The 21,873-nt window shown below is 42.3% G+C and overlaps 1 protein-coding gene across 1 annotated transcript in view; it reads right to left on the bottom strand.

The window, feature by feature from the left end:
* The window catches only part of IMPG1 (interphotoreceptor matrix proteoglycan 1), a 100,611-nt gene that overhangs the window by 73,886 nt on the left and 4,852 nt on the right, over nucleotides 1–21,873 (bottom strand). Inside the window, exons 3-9 of the mRNA XM_068550862.1 lie at nucleotides 16,488–16,654; nucleotides 16,191–16,219; nucleotides 13,713–13,777; nucleotides 13,011–13,114; nucleotides 10,618–10,770; nucleotides 3,803–3,861; nucleotides 653–673 (exon numbers count right to left, since the gene is read on the bottom strand). Of these exons, the coding sequence (XP_068406963.1) occupies nucleotides 653–673; nucleotides 3,803–3,861; nucleotides 10,618–10,770; nucleotides 13,011–13,114; nucleotides 13,713–13,777; nucleotides 16,191–16,219; nucleotides 16,488–16,654 (598 nt within the window). The remainder of the gene's footprint in view (nucleotides 1–652; nucleotides 674–3,802; nucleotides 3,862–10,617; nucleotides 10,771–13,010; nucleotides 13,115–13,712; nucleotides 13,778–16,190; nucleotides 16,220–16,487; nucleotides 16,655–21,873) is intronic.

The following is a 21,873-nucleotide window of genomic DNA, read 5'->3' on the forward strand; positions in this document are numbered from 1 at the left end:
ATCCTCTCTAGCTCTGTCCTCTAGGACCAGGTTTTACCTCTTAGTTTATGCCATAAATCCACACAGAGGGATACAAAAATGTTTTAAAGGCCACAGGAACCGATAATGTGTATTCTCGGCAGTTCTTCAGGTCACATGATCAGTCAGTGTCTACAGTTGGTTATTTCCCCAATTACAGGAGCCAAGCTGGATATAGTGGGCCCTTTCCCCATTCACACTGACCTGGGAACCAAGTGGCAAATTAGTTCCTCTGCTTTATTACAGACTTAGGCGGCTTGCATGCACAAGTGTGCATCCAGACTGACAACTTCCCATCACAAATGACATTTAAGAAATTGTTGAAACATACTTGCATCACAGATATGTGTTTTTATGTTTTTCTTTTGAAAAGCTTTTGAGTTTTATAGAACACACTTCCGCTGATCAAGTCACTGTTTACCTGCTTCTCCACATAGTGATTTTGATTTGAGGGTTCTTTTCTACTACTGAGCAATTGATCAAATACTCCCATTTAAATAAGACACCAATAAAAAGACACTGGCTTATCCCAGACTTTATATGTAAAAGTAATCTGTAAGAGTTTAGCACATAAATGTGTGTGTGTGGGGAAATGTACTATATTTCAAAACATTAAAAAAAAAGTTCAAATTACCCATCTCTTTCTTTCTTTGGTCTTCATTTCATCATACACAACGGGAACATGCAAGGGAGAAAGAATTTTCATGAAATTTATTGAGACATTCGATGAATCAATCACATACAAAAAAAAAGTTTCATTGTCTCCCATGTTGGTTCAGAGCTTTGAAGGAAACATATAAACTGCCCTCAGACTTTGGATAGAAGTTTTGAGAACCATATGAATCTCAGGAAGTAAACATTATTCTATGATGTTTCTTATTAGGATTTGAGCCTTAGTTCAAAGATTTTAGGTTCTTAAACTCTTTGATTTCCTTATATTCCTTCTACAGAGGCTTCACATATATCCTATACATCTTAGGTTTTCAGTGGGGTGCTGGTGCCAGGAAGTTGTTTTAAAAAGTATTTTATAAATGGGTTTCTCATTCCCTTAGTTTATTCCTGAAGGTAATTTATCTGAGACCAGACGCTGAAACTGGAGTTTTGTTGACTGTGTTTTGAATTCCTTTAATCAGTAAGTCTTGAGGGGATGGAACAATTCACCATGCAACAGGTTGCAGGAAAAGCAAACACCTGTTTACCGAGTGGGTGGTCTGTTGCAGGCAGTTTACATGCTTCTTCACTTAATCTTTTCAACAACACGATCACCATTTTATAGATAAGGGAAGATGCAGAGAGAGGGAAAGCTGTCAGTGGGAAAGTAGCAGAGCCGAGATTCCAACCCTGGCCTGGAAGACCATAAGCCTGGGCTCATTTTGCCACGCCACCACCTGTTTGTGCCAGAAAAAAAGGCCATTTGGTCATCAGACTGACGACAACAGTTTGGACTTCTCTGGGTATATAACGTGAATTTAGTTTAGAAGCTCATCTGTCTTCACTCACTGTAGACTAGTTTGCATTATCGAGAGTTAAATGCAAATGGAATCATATCATACTTCCTTTTTTGGGCATCTTTCACTCAACATAATTATTCTGAGATGGATTTATGCTGTTGTGCATTCCAGTAGTTCATTCTTTTGCTGAGTAGCAGTCTATGGTAAGAATATACCACAATTTGTTTATCTATGACTCTGCTGATGGCCATTTGGGTTGTTTCCAGTTCTTGGCTAATACAAATTAAGCTGCTGTGGATATCTGTGTACACGTTTTTGAAGGAATATACCCTCCGACTAGATTGAATGATTGTTAATAGTTTCTCATATTTGCTTTAAGAGATAAAGCAACATTTAAAGTGGAACTTTTAATGTTCCTCCTTATAACTGTGTTAATAATAGATGTTCTAACTTCTTCCCAGTTGTGTCAAAGGAATCAAATGAGGTCACTAATATAAAAGTACTTGTTTAATTGTAGATCAGGTTTTATAAGAGTGAGCTCACAGAAAGAGGGTACCTTGAGGCTCCTGGGATTTTAGGTCTTCTGTGGGAGAATCTGGCTCCATGAGAAAGCAATTTCCTTCATAACAAGTTTACTTTACAATATTCTGAGCATTGCTTTTCATGATTAAAAGTTTGCCACACTCATAAGCATATTATTTATTGTATTCGGGGGTCAAAATGTTTTCTGGGAGACTAAGTCTACATAACATAATGGAAATCACTGGGAAGATGTGATCAAATATACTTTATAAGCATCCTTGACAGAAAGAAGGATAAACTCTTACAGAGAAAAACACACGGGAAAGATGCAGTTTCAGAGGATATAATAACTTTAAAATATTTACCTTGCAAAATTTCATCACCTAACATTTTGATTTTCTTCTGAAACAGATTTTTTTTTTAATTATTAGTTTTTCATTTATTTGAAGGGAGGAGATAATGAGCATTTGAACATTCACCAAGAGAACTGTTCCTATCATTTCCTTCAGGTTTAAATTAAAAATTTGTTCTTTAACTGCAGTGGTCTATCCAGAAGACCTTGCATCTATGCAGAGTATTCTCCTATCACCTTTTATTTCTCTCTAATGCATCTGATTTCACATGGAATACTGTAGACCAGCATCTTGAAATAAAGAAAAATGAGTCTGCTTTGGTAAATGTTAAGGGTTTCATCTGTTGTTACTTTCATGGTTCAACATGTCCTTCCTCTGGAGTTACACACATCAGAGGGGCCTGATAGCTTCCAGAGAAATAAATGGGTGGAGCCCCCCACCTACACGGCTGTTCTTTGTGAGCATGTGGGACCCACCCTGTGGACCTTCTTGCTTTAAGACAACAGATGGGGACAGGCCAGGAAGAACTTCGAGAGAGGCCTGTCCTCCTGTTTTACAAATCCCCCTCAGTGCAAGGGATGGACTTAGAATGGACTTAGCAGAGGATGGACTTCCTCTGCTCACGCCAGGGCTGATGTATGTATGCCCTGTGGCACAGTTAAAAAAATACCACATTATGATCCCCCTTGTAGATGTTTTGAATGGTGGGAACTTAAAAGAAAGATGCAAAAGTCTTGCCAAAACTCCTGAACCCACATTGGAATATTGAGATGCTAATGGATATAGGCCTGCTTATGGGAAATCTGTGGGAACATGATGGAACCCTGCTTTAGCGTGGCACTACTTTATTTCATGTCTTCTATTTAAATATTCAATTTTATAAATTTTGCATGGTAATACATTACTATGGACCAGACATCAGAATGGTATAAAAGTACGGTCAGACATCAACGTGATAAAACAGGTATTAATCGTTCCATCCCCATCCCTGTCTACCCAATTCTCTTACCCGTATAGGTACCACTTTTGATTAGTTTCCCGTCTCCCTAGGATCAGCATGATTTGCTTAAACGATGACGGTATTTAGCATTGGATAGGAAACCAGGCAATTGACATCAAGGTAACTAATTGCTGCTTTTCTGTACCTGTCTCTGCTGAGGGATTTTCCTAAGAGGTTCGGTAAATGACATTGCCAAAGACAGCGATGAGCTCTCTGCAGAAAGCTGTGTTTCTGACTCCGGAGGAAGGAAGGAGGACGGCTCCTGTGTTACTCCTTAAAAATCACCTAGAGTCACGTTCTAATTAGACAACTCCTTCATCTGAGATGTATTCAGATTTCAGGATTTGGTGGAGCTAAACAATTGGGGTAAAAGTGACCTTAAAATCCTCATGACACTGCTTTTAAAAGGGGATAGCGAGAAAGTAAGTTAAAAATTGAGAAGAGTCCGATTCTCTTACCTAAATCCTGACACATGGATTTCTTTGAATCCTGGAAGTTTCTTAAATACCTTTTGCATCTGCAGAGAGAAAGAAATTTATGAAATACACTTTGGTTCTACTGGGTCACATCTTACCTAATTGAAAAAGCCTAAACACTTTTGATGAGTTAGGGGAAAACAGTGAAAATGGAAAATTGAAGTAACGATTGAGGCCAAACTTTTTGTTCTCATTTATTTCTGAAACCCAGAGGAAAGTGTTTTGCTATTTATTTAAAAGCTGTAATTGGGTAGTTCTGACCTGCTTTACTGGTTACTTTACATAAAATATGAAATAATTTTAAGGTGGTATTTGGAAGAAACTTTTTTGGCTACAGTATTTTTATTTATACACACAGAGTAATCATCATATTTTCTGAATTGAATTATATGATTTGGAAAATATCTGTAATGTTAAAGGGATTATTAAAGTCAAACTGGCTGCTGTACCTAAATAACATGGTAGAAGCATACATCAAACTAGTGAATACAACAAAAAAGAAGCAGACTCACAGATAGAACAAGCTAGTGGTTACCAGTGGGGAGAGGGAAGGGGGGAGGGGCAAGGTAGGGGTAAGGGGTTAAGTACAAACTATTAGGTATAAAATAAGCTACAAGGGGCTTCCCTGGTGGCGCAGTGGTTGAGAATCTGCCTGCTAATGCAGGGCACACGGGTTCGGGCCCTGGTCTGGGAAGATCCCACATGCCGCGAAGCAACTGGGCCCGTGAGCCACAATTACTGAGCCTGCGCATCTGGAGCCTGTGCTCCGCAACAAGAGAGGCCGCGACAGTGAGAGGCCCACGCACCGCGATGAGGAGTGGCCCCAGCTCGCCGCAACTAGAGAAAGCCCTCGCACAGAAACGAAGACCCAGTACAGCCATGAATAGATATTAAAAAAAAAAAAAAAAGCTACAAGGATCTATTGTACAACACAGGGAATATAGCCAATATTTTATAATAACTATAAATGGAGTAAAACCTTTAAAAATTGTGAATCACTGTATTGTACACCTGTAACATACCATATTGTACACCTGTAACATACCATATTGTACAGCAACTGTATTTCAATTGAAAAAAAAAGAATGAGTAAAAAAAATAGTAGAAGCAAACTCTAATCTCATTAGTTTTGCTCTTAGATTTATGTGGACTTTACATTTTCTTGATTTCATCTTGCTCATGAGGTGCATAATCAGAACAGCTTACAATTGCAGTACTCAATGGCTCCCAGATCCACGGCAGCCTGGCTTCTGTCTCTGGGTTCCCCCAGCAAGGATGGTCCTCTCCAAACCCAGGGGCACTTTCCACTCCTTTTCCACGGAGTCCCTGCTTTTCTCGGGTTCTTTTTCCATCTCTCTGGCCACTTTCTCAGTCTCCTTCACTCCATCCTCTTTCTGACTTCACCCTCTCCCTCAGCTGTAAGGATTCTGCAGGTCTGCATTCTCAGCCCCCCATCGCACACACGCTCCCATGTATGCAGGAAGCTCTGCTGTGGGTTCTGTGCTAGGCTCTCAGGACACATCACCATGGAAATGGGCTCTTCCCCATCCAGTTGACTCGTGGGAGGCAGGGAGGCAAGAGAGACCACGAGGAAGTGATAGCAGTTAGTAATAAAGTGCTGAAGGGAGGGCCCACCTTGCCCCCCTTTCCCTGCACCCACTCCCCTCTACCTCTCGTTGGGGGATCTGGTTTTCTCCCACGGCTTCCACAACCGCCTGAGATGCAGCTTGGAGTTCTTCACCTGAAAATCCCAACTTTGCCACCAACGAAATGCGCCCAAACCAGAGTGAATCTCTTCCTTCCAGATCTGCCTTTCCTCCCGGGCTCCCTATCTCGGTCAGGGTCACGAGCACCCATGGTCTTCCATCCAGAGAGCCCAGCAACCCTACACACCTTCCCTCTGTGCTCCTGCTGTCCAGTCACCAATGCCTGCTAGTCTGAATTCCACATGACTTCTGTTTCCACCATGTTCTTCTTATCCCCATGGCAGGCACACCCTCACTGTCTCCCCTCTGACACTGCTGAATGGTTTTCTGGATGTGTGTAGGGGGAGGGAAGGGAAATGGGTTTTGGGGGTGTGCTGGGGCGGGCGAAGGAAGATGTCCCCTTGACTACACTTTCTTCCCAAGTTAATCATTCCCTATCTGTTGCTTTTCACTAAAAATCCTGTGATGGGCTGCAGTGCCTACTGAATAAGGTCCAATTCTTTAGAATGATATTTAAAACCCTCCACAATCTGCCCCTCCAAGTACCTTTCCATTTGCATTTCCTGCCATCCTTACCCCCTCGGCCAATATCGTGTCCTCTGGTCACACTAAACGAACTCCTGTGTCTCCCCAAATATGACACGTACTTCCTCCGGACTTCTGTGACCTTTTTTTTCCCCTTTAGCCCCAAATGCAACTTCTCCTACCTTCTCCTCATTGACTGCCTCCCTCATGCCATCATTCAAAGGCAGCTCAAGCATCTTCTCTATTGAAAAGCATTTGTAGCTCCCCCAAGTCAGGCTCCATTATTTCTTCTCCCTACTGTTCTAGAACTTATTGCCATACGTCCTGTAAAACAGTCCATGAGGGGTATGCCGTCTCTTCATTGAGATTATGCTTCCCGGGCTCAGGGATTGTGTCCTATTTATTCTTCTTTATCTCCTTTCCTCCCAGTCCCTAGCAGATCGTCATCCATGTAGTAGGGACCCAGCAAACTTTGCTTAATCGACTTGAGAACATCTTTTCTTTCTCTAAACTCATCAATATGCCACTGCCTTGTCACTGTATCTAAAATTACTGCTGAGTCTACATGATCTATGCCAAAGACTAGAGCGGTAATGCACAGATAATCCCCAAATCACTTACGTTGGGCTTTGGAGTGCATCGTGGATTTTTTTTTTTCCAGCAGACTGATTTACCATCTAAATTATATTTTATTGTACCAGTATTAAAAGTAGTTTTGTTCCCTGAGTGTGTAACAACTGCAGTGATGAAGGTAGCTCAGCTTTTGGGTGATGTGGAGATGGCTGTACACACCTGAGTTTAAATATCGGTTCTGCTACCTTCTAGCTGCAAGACCTTGAGTTTATCACTTAATCTCTCTGAATCTTGGTCTCCTTAGCCAAAATGGGATAACAATACGTATATCGTAAGGTTGTCATAAGGAATAACTAGTGAGTGCCTGACACGATGAGCAGAGAGCTGGTAATATTGTTTTATTTATTTACTTAGTCTTTGCCTCCTCTACTGGATTCCCAGTTCCTTAAAGCTCGATTTACTTTTACTTCCTCAGTGGGCACATAGCATGGAGGCTGGCAAGGCAGAGCAAGCCTTCAGTCAGTTGTTTTTGACAGACTTCACGGGGGAAGGACAGGATGAAGGTCCTCATAGAGGTCAAGGGCAGGGGGTCTGGGTAATAAGTTCCCGTGCCTCCACTCCCACCTCACGGTGGGCTTCATAGAGGTGAGAGAGGAGGCCAGGTTCCGCAGAGCTGATCTTTATTACGGGGGCAGGTGGGAAAGCTCAGTGGATGCCCTGTGACAAATGGCTCTGGGGGCACAAGGCGTTTGTGCCCCCAAATGCCATTCCAGTGACAGCCCCTGGCGTGGACTGTTTTAAGTGTAAGCTGCAGGTTCTGGAGCTCAAGGTTCAGACCCTGACTTGTCCATCTTTCTGGTCCAGGATACCAGCGATGCCGTTACACATCTGAAAACGATCCGTCACACACAGAACTGCTTCCGGAGAAGCCCCAGCTGCGACGTGCGCAGCAGGGAGCCTTGTGGGGAGATCAGCCCCTAAGCCCCGGCTCCTGTGGACGGGATTGATTGCTCATGTCCGTGCCCTCTCTGTGAACCTGGTTGTGACTGATTAAGAATCAGCTTTGATTAGGAGGGTGCAGAAGGCATCTAAGGAGGCGATGACAAAGGCCTTCGGTTAATTCTGCTAACTTATCTTCCGGAGAACTTCTGATCATGGAGCGGCTAACCACTAAATTGCTAATTAAGTGCCCAGTTAACCTTATTAATAATGTGAAATGCACAGAGGCCTTCCTGATTCTGCTGGAATATATGTTAAAAAAAAAGGCAGCCGTGTTGAGTTCTCCTGGATGTTTGCACAAGAGAAAGCATTCAGACAACAACTAAGCATTCCTTTTGACACTTGTGTTAAATTGGTCATTAAGTTTATTGTGGAAATTAAATTACTGCAAAGCACTGGCCATTAATTCCTGATTAGGCCTGAATGGCTGAGCTAATGCAAGTGTTGGGCTGTGGTGAGGCTCGCTGGTTATCTCCTGGCAGCTGCTGGGCGGTCGGACTGCTCAGGTGCCTGGAAGGGGAACAGATGTGCTGAGAAGAGCGGCTCCAGTGACCATGTAAATGGAACCAGCAAGACTGATGTGATGGTCTCTGGAACAAGATCCAGCAAGACATACTCTTCTTTGGTTGATAAATTTTTCAGAGGCATGTTCATTTGCTGATACAAAAATCCTTTCCCCATGCATATTTATTTGGGAAAAATAGAAAGTATAGCATAGTGGTTAAGAGCAGGGGTTCTGGTGCCAGGCTGCCTGGGTCTGAATCTTGGCTCTGCCAGTTAATAGGTGTGACATTGTTGGGTGTATTAATTAATCTCCCTGCATCTCAGTATCCTCACTTGTCAAAAAGAGAAATGATTTTACTTTAAGTATAGAATCCTATAAAAAATCCCGTTAATATATATAAAACGTTAAGAACAGTGCTACTATTTCGATACAGAGCATTTTAGACTTGGAAAGGCACTTCGAGGTCATCTTTAGTTTCTAAATGAGGAATCAAGGTCAGGGAAGTGATCCCCAAATTCTCATGGCTAATTCTTGGGCAGAAACAAAACTAAAACTCAGATTTTAAAAAATCATGATTTCTCTGCATTCTTTTACATCAGGTTGTTTTAGGTGCTTAGAAAATTAACAACAGGTCAGTGAAGACCGTCTATGGCCAATTATCCAATTTTAAGATAATCTGACTAGCCTAAGGATCTGTTGAAAAGAATATTTCAAAGAACAAATAGAAAAGTTAACAGACAATTCTTTAAATCATTTATCTACTAATCCATGTCTAAGTACTTCTCTGGTTCATAAATATCCCACGCTGATGCTTTCTCTTTGAAGTTCATAGAAAAGATTCTTTACATTTTATTGACTGAATGCTGATGCAGGGAGAGGTTGGAGGTCGAGAATGTTTCTGTTATTCATCTCCTCTTCAGCTGAGAGGAGGAAAGCGTTGAATTTTCCAAGTATGAGAGCTAGGCACCCGTTGTTCCCTGGCCACGCTAAGATGCTTGGGCACCCAGGCTGTTCATAAATGTAGTTCATGGTTACATCATCTCATGGATGCTTCTAATTTCAGTTGCATTTCTACAAACAGTTACTGAGTAGTTAACTGCATCCCAAGCTCTGAATTAAGAGGTAAGCAGCAGAGATGAAAGAAGCAGTTCCTGCCCTCAAGAAGAAGCTCATGCCCTCATGGCAGTGAGTGTGGCCGGAGAGCAGAGGGGAGTGGAGACAACGAAAGCCATAGACGTGTAAACAAACAATCTCAAGACAAGGTGATAAGTGCTGTGACAACAGTGGGCACAGGGTGTTAGCCCACAGGAGAGGCACCGAACCCAGGATGCGTAGAGAGAACATTTCATGACGAAGTTTGTAAAATGTAACTCAGGGAAGGGCATTCCAGACAGAGAAGGCAGCCCATGTAAAGACTAAAGGTAAGAAAAGATTTGCAAGCAGTTCGCATTTCTGGAAAGTAGAGTGTAAAGAGGGGGATGGTAAGGAACTGGTGATAAGAGGAGGCTGGAAAGGAAGGCAGGAGTCTTATCATGGCACATAAATGCCAAGTTCAGCATGACAGTTTGGATTTATCCTGCAGAGAATGAAGAGCTTTTTAAATTAACCAGGAACAGGCAGCTGCGATGATGGTCAGAGATGGAAGAGCCATCTTGGGATAGTGTCTTGATTTAGTGACAGATGATGTGGACCACATAACTTCTTCCACTTGTCACCCATGAAGAATGCCAGGCCTTTTAAAAATAACAAGTGCTGGAGAGGGTGTGGAGAGAAGGGAGCCCTTGTGCACTGTTGGCGGGAATGTAAATGGTGCGGCTACTATCGAAACAGTGCAGAGATTCTTCAAAAAATTAAAAATAGAACTATCATATCATCCAGCAATTCCACTTCATTCCAGTTCTGGGGGTTTATCTGAAGAAAATGAAAGCACTAATCTGAAAAGATTCATGGTCATTGTAGCATTATTTGAAAAGATTCGTGGTCATTGTAGCATTATTTACAATAACCAGGATATGGAGACAACCCGAGTGTCCACCAATGGATGAACTGATAAAGAAGATGGAATACATCATACGCAATGCAATATTATCCAGCCATAAAGGGAATGAAATCTTGCCACTTCTGACAACATGGATGGATCTCGAGGGCATTACGCTAGGTGAAATAAGTTAGAGAGAGAAAGACAAATACTGAACGATCTCACGTATATGTGGAACCTAAAAACAAACCACAACACCCCCCCCGAAACCAAGCTCATAGATACAAAAAATAGATCGGTGATTGTCAGAGGTAGAGATGGGTGGAAGGTAGGAGAAATGGGTGAAGGGGTCAAAAGGTAAAAAAAAAATAAAAATAAAAATAAATAAATAAATAAATAAATGAAAAGAATTCCTGGTCTCAGGAAGATGAACCAAGAGGATTTCTGTGCTGTTGGCTCCCAGATCTGAGTCCCGCCCTGGGCTCTGGTTGTATGAGGTGGGTTCACTCACCTGAAGCTGAGACTTGGCTGCAACCTCCTGGTAATATGGGGACTGGGAGTCGGCGAGCTCTTCCTTGAACTTGTGCTTTGCCAGGGAGACGCTTATTTCCACCTTCTGTTCTAGGGCATCCTCAGCAGCATTAGTGGATTCTACTTCTCTTTCCTGGGTTAGAGTTAAAAAAAAAAAAAAAAAAAAAAAAAGAGAAGGGATTCTGTTCACATAAACCACGAGCAAATGGTTACATTGTATAATATATGTTGATACTGTCTCAGGAAGTGGGTTATGAAGCCTTAAGTGCTTCTAGAATAGAAGGCCTATTAACTAGCAGTGGCCTCTGAATCTCACGGAGAGACAAAGTATCAAAGCTCCAATGAGTTAATTATGTAGAATCCCTGAGAACTCCATCATTTTATGACTGTGTGCTCTTCATGGAAGCATTTAGACACACACACACTTATTTACTTTTTACCAATATCCTTTGGTTCATCTAAAAAACATCTCCTCTACCATCTAGGGTAGAAATCTTTGCCTTCTCTGAACCTTTGCACTAGCAAATGACATCTGAATTGCTCATTTGGTACCTCTGATACACTCACATAGAAGTTTTTTTTTTTAATGTGGTAATCTTGTCACCCCACATAAAATCTCCTTGAATCCAGTGTGATTCCCACACTTCACTGAGTCCCTCAAAGCAAAAAACATGAGACCATTTCTGCACGAAACTCTCAGTGAATATCCGTAACGAGGCGGGTCACAACCTCAGCAACCTGTCTTAGCCCATTATTTTGTCTATACATCTGCCGTCTTCAGTCATAGCACTTAGGCTATTTTGTTGCCCTTATCTGCACTACAAATTCCTTGAAGGACCGGACTGAGGCTTGCTCATCTTAGTATCTTTAGTGCATGGCCCAATGTTTGCTGAATGAGAGAATAAATATAGATGTAGGTGGCGAAAAGGATGTTAAAGGGAGGATATGATGAATGTGAAATAAAATATTCAGGGGATATTTACAGGAGAAGGAGGGACCTATATCAGACTTTGAAGGAGATGGGACACAGGTAATGTGAGAAAAGAGAGAAGGCAGACTGGAGTTGTCTTAGAAATTTTGCAGTGAATATGTTTAATCTCAGTAATTTTTTCCAACAGCAGTTTTCACTGTTGTTGAAACAGTATTTTTGAGAAAAACAGAACATTTAAATTCTTTGTTCATAGCAGTAGTTCCATCAAATCTACAGTCATCCAGCCTAAAGCCCAGAGAGAATGGCCAGCAGGGTCCTCATCTCTGAATTTCCATGTAGAGATGGTGAGACTGAACTTCCTGCCTTCACCTTCTGGCTTTGATCTGTGCCTTGGAAGGAGGGTCACAGGAAGAGGAAAGGGCCAGAGAAGCCTCACAGACCACAGGGAATGGTAGGCCTGTGGCAGTGGCAGCATAAGATCCAGCTTCTGATCTGGGGTCCCTTCCTTATATTACTGCCCTCTTCTGGGTCTGCTGCCTGCCTTGTGCTGCCACAACTCTATCACTGGAGGAAACGGAGCGGTGTTTGCCTGCTTCCGCACTGAGAGTCTGGGCTCAAAGCTTTTGGAGAGGTTAAGCATGTCTCCCTTTTGATTAGGAGGTGCAAACTACCGTGTAGCAAATAAATAAACAACAAGGATCTATTGTACAGCATGGGGAATATAGCCATTATTTTGTCATAACTTTAAATGGAGTATATAAAACCATTGAACCACTTTGCTGTACACCTGAAACTAGTAAAATATTGTAAATCAACTATACTTCAATTAAAAAGTCCCCCCTTAGTGATAACCAACATTCAATTCCCTAACAATCCTGCATGCCCTTTCACTCAGAGTGGTGACCAGTGTTGCTTTTTGCTAGAAAACACTGTTTTTATTTTTCCCCAGCTTGACATGCAGGATTTCGGTCATTTGGATATTTATCTGGTCTATTCGTGCTGCACATGAATGGGAAGAAGACCTCTGCCCTTGCTGTCAGTGTGTGATTACACTTCAGTGGAGAAAGGACTTCATTGATGGGTTGACTGATGTATTCATTCATTCATTCACCCATCATTTATTCACTCTAACGCTTGGTGAGCACCTGCTGTACATAACGTTCTGTTGGGCACTGAGGGAAGAAGGGCCCCTGCCCTCCTGGAGTTAAAAATTAAGTTGCAACTTCTCTCACTTTATCCTAGTTACCAATCTATTTCTTTTCCTTTCAGTGCCTCCCTTGGAAGAAGTGAGAACAGTGAATAAAAGGAAGTCACCGACTCTTACTTGGGGTGATAAAAATGCAGCACTAATAACAGTGAATGGCCAGTCCATCCCTTGTCTTTCCCTGTTTTACTAATGAAACCAAACAGACATGTGAAGGGCTAGATTGAGAACTTCTTACTATTGTAGGCATCTTGGTGTCCGGGAGGGTGTTGTTGAGGATTTCGTTGAAGGGTGTGTCATCAGGAGGGGGAGGCAGGGACCCGGGTGAGACACTGGCAACGTCTGTGGAAATTTTAAAAAGTACAGGCACGAAAATGAGGCTGGAGGAGTTTAAATTAGAATGAGGTCACCATGACACATGCTTTTCCTGTCACTCTGGAAATTACAGATGTTAGGTGCATTCTGAACTCATTTTCTTTTAAGATCACACAAATATGTTCTTGAGCAAAATATAACTCAGACTCTTGATCCCACTTAAATTCCTCATTATTCCTTTCCAGAACGCAAGTTTGGAGCTCCCCTAGATGTGTTACAGTTAACTGGTTTTGCCTAATGAGATCTGGTTACTTTTTCTTTTTGCGGCTATGTAAAGGACACATGAATACATTATCTTGAATTTGTTTGTTGGAAAATATCGATGACTGCCTCCAAGTTGTAGGATAATGGGTGATTTGGTTTTGTTTTTATTCTTTTCTGTATTTTCCAAGACGTATGCTATGAATTTAAATTATTTTGTAAGGTTAGAAATACAAGTTAGTTTTGAGAAAGTGCATTATACACTGTGCCAACTTCAATTAACCATTGCTTTTCAAATAACATGCTTTCATGATGGTTTGAATTAAGGTTCAGTAGCAGATGAAACGAGGAGTTCTAAGCTTACCTGTTGAAAACACAGGGGTTTCACCAGGCTCTCCTAATGTCTCCTTTGTGGATATTTCATCTTTTCTATTAGCACAATAAGAAATAAAAAAGAGATGGTGAAAAGCAGCTTGATGACAATAGAGGAAATGCATTTAAATTTGCTTATACTGAATAGACCTAAAAATTAGAGAGAAAGTATATTTTAAAACTAGGTTTACCTATATTTTCATTACAGAAATAATCTTCTAATATATTTTCTTTGAAGAAAAATTCAAACAACCCCCAAATAATTACGTTTGACTCCAGGGGTTTTCCATAAGCATCTTGGCTTTTTGCCGTTCTGGGGAGCATTTTCATAGCAGGCAAAGATGGTTCTGGGGGTCTGATGTTTTACAGTCCCCATTGTGCTTCAACTGTGTCCTTGACATCAAAGATAATTGATCACATGATCTATGACTGAAATATTCTTGCTAAAATCTCAGACCCTCAAACCTGTAAATTCAGAGAGTCATTCAGTTTATCTGATAAAGTAAGTCTTGTGGTTACGATAATGAGAGAGAGAGATTTCTGGATAATGCAGGTGTCTTGAATCCCTATTCTGGACATAATCATTGCCTGCAGTGGTAACCTGCCGGGGAGTTGTGGGTAGGTTTGCAGTGCCAGGGAGTGTCATCCAAGGTCATGGTTATAGAGCTGTCTGCATATCACATTAGCCCATTCTAGCAAGCTTTATTTAGAAAGGAGTAGCAGTAGTGATAGCTATTGAAACTCACTGAAAGATTTCTTATTATAAGCTATTAGGTCTCAAAGGATTGTGTCTGTGTTTGTACAATACAGTCATGGTTGACTGTTTGATCTAAATAGTGGCTCACGCTGATGGAAGACCAGAGGGAATGGCTAGGTCCTCTGTTGTTGTAGGGGACTAGGGAGCTTGAAAGGAGAGCAAGATTTTGGTGGGTGGGGTGGAGAAGATGAGTTCTTCAGGCAGAGGGGAAGGCTGTGGTCAGAGCCCAGGATGAGCAGGGTGTGGTCTGGACGTGGTGAGGAAGTGTCATGGTGGCAGTGGTGGGATCCTGGCTCATGGAGGGCAAAGCTGGAAAGGTCAGGGGGCGAAGGCCTTGATGAATTAGTTTGGCCTCTGCCTCAGTGGAGGTCCTGAGAGGGAAGAGATGGCTCACTCAGAGTTGGGTAATTTGAGCAAAGTCTACTAAAGGCCTTACTTACTAAGTCACGGGAAGACTATATGAGCAACCACAAGGGCGAGTGCAGAACCCTTGGGTGATAACAGCGAGGTACTCAAAGCTCCCCTCTCCACGAGGGGTGAGATGATGCAGCAGTTACCACGAAGCAGAGACAGAGCAGGCTCTGTGGAAAGAGAGGGCTGCCTGACAGGAGCTGAGCTGCTGCTGAAAGAGGTCCGTAGCCCTGGAAGACTCTGCACGTTGGGGCCGTGGGGAGGTGATAAATTCGCTCACCTCACCCTGCTTCTCCCTCTGATTTCCTGATCCACATTGGCTGGTCCTTCCCAGAAGTCAGAGGCCAAGGGAGGCCAGTGAGTCAGTCCCTCCCTCTCAGCCCTCTGCCCACAGAGCACGTGGAGAAGGGTGGGAGTGGATATTCAGAAGGGCGAGGGGAAGATGCGGGAGTATTTTTGAAAGGCCTTTGAACAAGCCTCAGTGTAAAAAAAGGAATATCTCCGATGTATTAACCCAGGAACAGTTATGCAAGTTAAGGAGGGGAAGAGGTTAGAGGTAAGGATTTGACGTTTTGCACAGTGTAAATTAATAAGGTCCTGGGCCAGGTTGTGACAAAGGGAACAGAAACCAAGGAACGAATGTGGAAAGCATTATAAAGAATTGTAATTCATACAGCCCAATTTGTGTCTCTCTCTGCAGTATTATTATCTTCAGATTTAGATTTCTAACTATTATGAGTGTAATTTGTGAGTTTAGAGTTTGGCAACAGCACGTCTCTTCTTTAATCATTTTATCGGATGTACTTTGCTTTTTCTTTGCATTTCGATTTTCTTATTTGATATTCGGTTCTTGTAGAAGGCACAGCTCAGTGCTTCAGTTTAGTTTGAGAAATACTAACACTTTACAGAATACCAAATGAGAGTTCAAAATTCAGGTTGCTCTCTGATTGCATTCAACATGTTCCTGATGTAACTAATATTTTTCATCAGTTCTAAAAATTAAACTATTTTAATTGCTCTGTATCTAATAAGTAAAAAACATGTTAGATAATTATCACACAGTATTGCATCCATTTAATCTGCAAATATAGTGCAAACATCTATCTCGATCTATAAGGTCTATCCATTTCCCTTTTATATACTCATTTATCTTCAGCAAAATATATGCATAAAGTGTCTGTCAGAATAACCTACTCCGATCTCAGTAGCTGAAATAATATAAAGGCACAATAGCTCAGTCTCACTCCATCATGTGATCTTTCAAAAGTCAAGAGCATGCTGCACTGTATTTTAGGTACTCACCTCTCAAGGAAGTTTCTCTGTTTTATCCTCTGTAGGAAGATAAAAAGTAATTTTATTAAGAGACAATGCCAACTGAAGAGCCAAAGTCTATTTTCATTCCCTTTTCCCTTTAACTTCACTTCAATCTGCCTGTAAAATGTTATTTTGCGGGAATAAAATTCCTGTTGGCCTTCTCAGATCTCTCTAAGCATTTCTTCAGCCAACCCTTACGCTGGGGGAACCAGTTCAAAAGGGGCAGGGTCTGGAGGCCTGGGAGCTATTTGGACCGGGTTCCCAACACTCCGTGTTTAAACTCACCTGCTGAAGAAGATCCAGGTGTTCCTGGGAGTTGCTGAAATTTCTCCCGATGTCAAAGAGGCAGAAAGTCTCCTGCTGGCAGATGCTGACCCAGTCCTGGTATTCCCCTGGGTCAGGGATGCGATCCAGAAAGATCCGATACGCTTCCCACACTGCTTCCTGGCACACTGCAAGGCAGCGCCATGAGGAGTGAGAAACGGCCAAATCCTGAGAAGACGCCCTTCTCCCAACCCAAGTCCAATCTTAAACATGGCAAGCTCTGTCATGGCTTATGCTGATACAGTAGCCTATAGCCCATAGAGATTAATTCATTTAACCAATATTTATTGAGCCCCTATATGCACCATGGAGAAAAATAAAAGAAGGGAGATAGAAATACAGGTGTGTGTGTGTGTGTGTGTAAGACTGCTATTTATAATAGCGTGGTTGAGGAAGGCCTCATGATCAAGGTGACTTTTGAACAGCTTGGGAAGAGGCCCCAAGGCTGGAGAACGCTGGGCACGTTGAAGAAACAGTAAAAAGGTCACTGTGGCCAGAGCAAGGCTGAGAGTCATAGAGGATGAACACGGAAGGATGTGGTGAGAGGCACAGAGATGGTGCAGGTCTTGCAGCAGTCATCTTCAACTGGGGCACAGGTACCCCGCTGTATCTGCAGACTTTCCAAGGGGTCAACAGGCACACAGACATTTAAAGGGACTCAATTTCTAGATCTCAACTTCCCTATCGTGCCTTCCTAAATTGGTTTGCCTAACAACACATCTTTCCTTCCTCACTTTCCCTTTGGCCGTCATCCTTCCCCCATCTCCCCATCCATAGTCTTCCTGTGACGGCACAGTGCCCCAAGGTTGCCACACAAAGGGTATTTGAAATAACTGTGTTTGAGATTAAGACAGGCAGTGAACTTAGTCAAGGGCAAACACACAGTTTTTGCAAGTAGGGCAGTTTCTGATGCTTTGCCTTCAACACATTAGAAAAAGTCCTAATGAAGTCAACAGCCGATAGATCATTAAAAATAATGATGGCAGATCACGATGTCATTGTTAGCATAAAATGCCAGGGGAACTTAAGAATAAGGCTGCTACTGTAACAAAACTCCATCTGTTCCCGTCTATTTATTTATGTAACACGTTTTCTCAGCATTTAAGTGAAACTAAGGAAAAGAATAGGGATAAAATGGACGTTAAATCCTGCCTAATGTTAGCAATACATAATAGGAATAATAAATAATGGCACATGAACTAATAGAGGGACAGCGCCAAAGCAACCCCATCTATCCAGAGGCAGAAGCTAGTGGAACTTAAGCTATTGGCCCTTCATTTAAATTGGCCCCTTCCAAAGCTTTGTTCCTAATTTTGTATCTATAAACATTAGTTACCCCAAACCAATATCTGAGCTTATATCCATCAATAAAAAATTAAAAACTTTTGTCAAACTTATATCTACTTCCTTTAATCAATTATATATTAAAAATAATTATAAATGCAACTGAATCCAGAAGAACTTTCTGGAAGTAAGTAAAATAAGTTATTTACTTAGGAAATAAGTAAAAAATGTAATTTCAAATTATGTACATTTTTGTTACTGAGAAGTATTTTAGAGCAACCCATAACAGACTTTTAAGTATGACCTAAATTACATTAAGATAAGACTCTGCAGTGAGAGGTGGGATGGAAATGTGGGTGTGTGGAGGAAAAGGGACCACGTGACATTGCCTGCTGTTTGGAAGGGTTTGTTCATGCATTTGTAGAGTACTTGATGGTAAGTATTGAGTATCTATGATAGATTCCACTGTATATACGAGAATGCTTTAATTCCTATCTTATTTTCAATATCAATATTTACAGCTCACCAAAAGTTACATCTTATCCAATTATTTAAGCTTATGATGAAAAACTTTAGATGTCAACAGAAAAGCTCTCAAGAGGGCACCTAATTTAAAAATTATTTTAGGGGATTAAGTTAGGGAAAAAAGATAGAAGACTTTGGTCATAAGCAATAGTAATATGTTGATCTTTAACTCTGGAGGGATGAGGAGCAAGGGGGTGCTTCGGAGTAGAAGCTGACATCATCTGACTTTCTAAAGAAACCCTCTGACTGCCATGCAGAGAAAAGGGGTTATGGGTTATGGGGAGGAACAAGGTATGAGAAGCCCAGTCTGGAGACTCTTACTCCAGTGCTTTACCTTCCCTCACTCCCCACTTGGTCCACATCTGGGTTTCTCTTAACTTTCTGTTTTAAGAGGCAAAGGGAATTCCAGACCAACAGAAACTCAGGTCATTTACTAGCGGCAACCTGACCAGAACCCACAGACCCGGGGGGGGGATGGTTTGCAGTGCCCACCACCTCAAAAGTGCCATCCAGTTTTCCACATTTGAGGTGTGTGTTGCCTAGGGTTTTTCCTACATCATCAAACAGCCTAGGCTGAGACATTCAGCAGAAAGGCTGAGGTTCTGTGGTCAGATCTCAAGCAACTGTGGGGATACTGGGGAGGCAAGGCTCCGGCTTTCTCCAAAATCCTTGTGGCAATCCTTCCCAATAGAGCCAGACAAAGATGGTGCAGAAAGGTAAACCAAGAGGTTAGAAAAATCCAACTTCTCAGAGGTTTTCAGACTCCTCCCAGCCCTGAGATCCTTCGATGCCTCAACTTCCAAGGTTTTTATTTGAGGCTCCCTTAGCAAGGATGGGTGACTCTGCCAGTGAGTCATGGGCTGGTGCTCCTGTTCTCTTGATCACAGAAGGATTCTGTGCCTCCTGATTTGTGCTGAGCTTCCAGGATGCCAGAAAAATGACATCGGAGGAGTCACCAAAATCCTGCCCCTCAAAAATCGTCTAAAGAAAAGATACTGGTCCCTGTTTCATCCCGACATTTTGATCACTGTAAACGACAGTGCCCCAGGGAAATAATTCTTCAAGCAGCTGCAGGCGTTGGTGCTTCAGGGAGAATGTTCTCTCAGAGCCTTTGGGAAAAGTAGGTTTTAGTAGGGACGAGGGCTTTCTGTGTCCCTGAGGTGGGAGAAAGGGCCGCAGGTGAAGGAGCAAGATTACCTGGGCATCTTCTCAATATGAGAATGCAGATTATGAAGTAGGTCTGGGGAGCCATCTGAATGAACACCTGCGTTTCTTACAAGCTCCCAGGTGACGTGATGCTGCTGGTCTGGGGACAGCGGTTTGAGTAGCAAGAACTAGGATTCCCTTCACCTTTAACTTTCTCCGAGTCACACATTAACGTGAAAGAAAGATCTAGCTTTTAATATTGGGGTTGGGAGAAAGAGAGAGTGGAGAGAGATAAAGGAAGGGAGGGAGGGAGAGAGAGGGAGAGACATGGGGAGGGGTGAAATCACAAAGGACTCACAGAGGACTTTGAAGGGAGGCAGTCACAGAGGACTTTGAAGGGAGGCAGTCACAGAGGAGAGAGTCTGCGTGGTGGGAGCAGAGGTTCTGCCTGGGAAACTACCAGAACCGACCTTGACCCTTGCGTCTGCGCTTTCTGAGGAAATCTTTGCGATTCTATCAGGAAGCTCAGAACATTTTCCCTTGTGTTGCTTTAAGCACTGGGAAGAGAAATAGCTCGGTATTCCATTTGATTTGAGGAATGTGGGCGCTGTCTCCTCTAAGTTTGAAAAACATCGACAGATAATTTTGTAAAAGCAGCTATGAGAACGATAACTGGGTTACTCTGTCAAAGAAACACTGCTTTAGAGCTGGGTCTTATTTCTAGTTTCTTTGTGAACCAATTTGTTAGACTTAAGAAACCCATGCTGGTGAACAGTAAAATTTCATATCACCCAGGGGCAGCCATGAAGATAATAGGCTGTCATTGCTGTGGGGAGAAAAACAATGGTTTGTTTCATCCAGGGAAGCAAGAATGAAAGAGGCAAACCTAATCAAGAATAAAGAGCTAAGAATAAAATTCAGAGCTAAAAATTTGGTTGCAGCAATAGTCTATTCTACAAATACCTGTGATGAATCTTACTTGTGAACGTCGTAAAGGATTAGAAGTTATGTGAAAATAGTTAGCAACAGCTGTGTTCATGGTCAATGTGATGCATATCCCATGTATTTATGCTTCTATCCATTAACAAATAACATGAAATTTACCAACGTCATTGTCCGATCAATGTGTAGGTACCTCCAAAACGAATGCTTTACATATGGCACTGTCTTTTCTTTGCGTTCCCAATGACCTCTTTGCTTCTGCATCCATATGCAGAGGTGCTGTGCTAGGACCTCAGAATTTTAATATCGTGCACTTGATATTCTATAATTAGAGTCCTCCCTCTGACTCTGACCCAGTAGCTGTCATTTCTCTGCGGGTGTGCCTTCTGTCAGAAAGCAAGTATCTTTTTACTTCCACATAAAATGAGACATATGAGGAACATAGGGCTTGATTTTTTTTTTTTTTAATTTATTTAATTTATTTTTGGCTGTGTTGGGTCTTCGTTGCTGTGCGCGGGCTTTCTCTAGATGCCGTGAGTGGGGGCTACTCTTCGTTGCCTTGCGTGGGCTTCTTATTGCAGTGGTTTCTCTTGTTGCGGAGCAAGGGCTCTAGGCGCGCAGGCTTCAGTAGTTGTGGAACGTGGGCTCAGTAGTTGTGGTTTGCGGGCTCTAGAGGTCAGGCTCTGTAGTTGTGGCGCACGGGCTTAGTTGCTCTGTGGCATGTGGGATCTTTCCGGGCCAGGGCTTGAACCTGTGTCCCTTGTATTGGCAGGCAGATTCCTAACCACTGCACTGCCACCAGGGAAGCCCAGGGCTTGATATTTGTGATACTGTTAGTTAATTATGCTTCCCAAACCCAATAAGAACACCCAGATTAATTCAACTTTTGCACATCTTATAGATGTAAATACTTAAGAAGTTGGTGGGATGTTAGTTGATGACATAGTTTTCAGTTGTCAGAATGTGCAACACATCACAGGCTAGAATTGAACCAGCTCGCTCTAGTCAATAGGCTTGAAATAGAGCAGGGTGACTGTGCTTTTTGGAGTGGAAGCAAACATCTATTATGATCAAGGTGGAAATCAGTAAACCTCCTCAGTTTTCACATGTAAGGTGACTTGCGTTTAGGATGCAGCCAGACAAGCTACCTGGGGAATTTAATAGCAGTTACCAAAGATTCTTTTCTTTCATTTAAAGAAGAAGCCATGGGATTTTTTTTTTTTTCATCCACGGTAAGTGAATGACAAGGACAGCTACTGATGGCCGTGGTGTGATTGAACTCCATCATGATTTCTGGGAATGCTGTAAGAGTCCTGTAATGCTGTCTTGGGGTAAAAACTACACTGTAGCTCTGATGGAAACCACAGTAATTGTGCTGTAAATCCCGTTAACACCCCTGCATTATATATTGGTAACCACTGCTAATTTGTGCCTCCAGGTTTCCCAGCTT

Source organism: Eschrichtius robustus, chromosome 9, assembly GCF_028021215.1.
Source record: "Eschrichtius robustus isolate mEscRob2 chromosome 9, mEscRob2.pri, whole genome shotgun sequence".
Taxonomy (NCBI): Eukaryota; Metazoa; Chordata; class Mammalia; order Artiodactyla; family Eschrichtiidae; genus Eschrichtius; species Eschrichtius robustus.